Source organism: Galeopterus variegatus, unplaced genomic scaffold (assembly GCF_000696425.1).
Source record: "Galeopterus variegatus unplaced genomic scaffold, G_variegatus-3.0.2 Scaffold80, whole genome shotgun sequence".
Lineage (NCBI taxonomy): Eukaryota > Metazoa > Chordata > Mammalia > Dermoptera > Cynocephalidae > Galeopterus > Galeopterus variegatus.
This window is the reverse complement of record NW_007726191.1, coordinates 235,277-236,025: the sequence shown is the minus strand read 5'-3', so window position 1 is coordinate 236,025 and position 749 is coordinate 235,277. Positions and strand designations below refer to the sequence as shown.

The following is a 749-nucleotide window of genomic DNA, read 5'->3' as shown; positions in this document are numbered from 1 at the left end:
CGGGTCAGGCCTGGAGACCTGCCCCAGACGCGACCCAGGAGCAGCCCCTCCCAGCTGCTCCCCAGGGGCGAAGCGGGGAGGTGGGGAGGGTCTGGGGTGACGGCATCGGAGCCGGCCGGCGTCTGAAAACGCTCGACTCCTCGAATCCCTGAGCTGAACACCCGGAATCCGGACTCCCCTGAATCCGGATTCCTAGGCCATCCATCCCTCGGACCTTAGCCGCAGACCCCACGGGGAGGGACTGACTCGGCCGCGGCCTTTCCGGGGCTCCCCGGCTCCCGCCCCCTGGTCCGCCCCCGGGCGCCCTCTGGCGGGTGCAGACGGGAGCTTCGCAGACCGGCAAGGCGACGCGGGGGCAGGAGAGGGAAACCCGGCCAGGGGCGGGAGCGGGATCCCCCTGACCTGGGCGCGCCATCCCGCGGCAGTCCGCGCCTGGCGTCCCCCGCGCGTCATGGTCCTCGCCTCGGTCGCCAGCACCAGCACCGCTCCGGCCCTTTGAAAGAGCAAAGCCCACTCACACTGAGTGTAGAACTACATCCTTGACGGTGCCAGGTCCCAGCTCCAAAGCAGGGGATAAGCCTCCCCTGGGGCAGAGACGGGGGTCCTAGGACCCTGCTGGGGTGGAAAGGAGTCTCCAGCCTATCTTGGGAGAGGGACGAAAAGGTGAGGAGCCTGGAGGCACCAGAAGTGGGTTCTAGCTGGCTATCTGCCACCGACCTCAAGGTCCCTTTCCCTAAGCCTCAGGTCCT

General features: G+C 68.4%; 1 protein-coding gene across 1 annotated transcript in view; it reads right to left on the bottom strand.

Annotated features, from left to right (window-relative positions):
* Positions 1-453, bottom strand: part of CERCAM (cerebral endothelial cell adhesion molecule) — a 9,376-nt gene extending 8,923 nt beyond the window's left edge. Inside the window, exon 1 of the mRNA XM_008579611.1 lies at positions 403-453. Coding sequence (XP_008577833.1) covers positions 403-453 — 51 coding nt within the window. The remainder of the gene's footprint in view (positions 1-402) is intronic.
* Between the last annotated feature and the right edge of the window lie 296 nt (positions 454-749).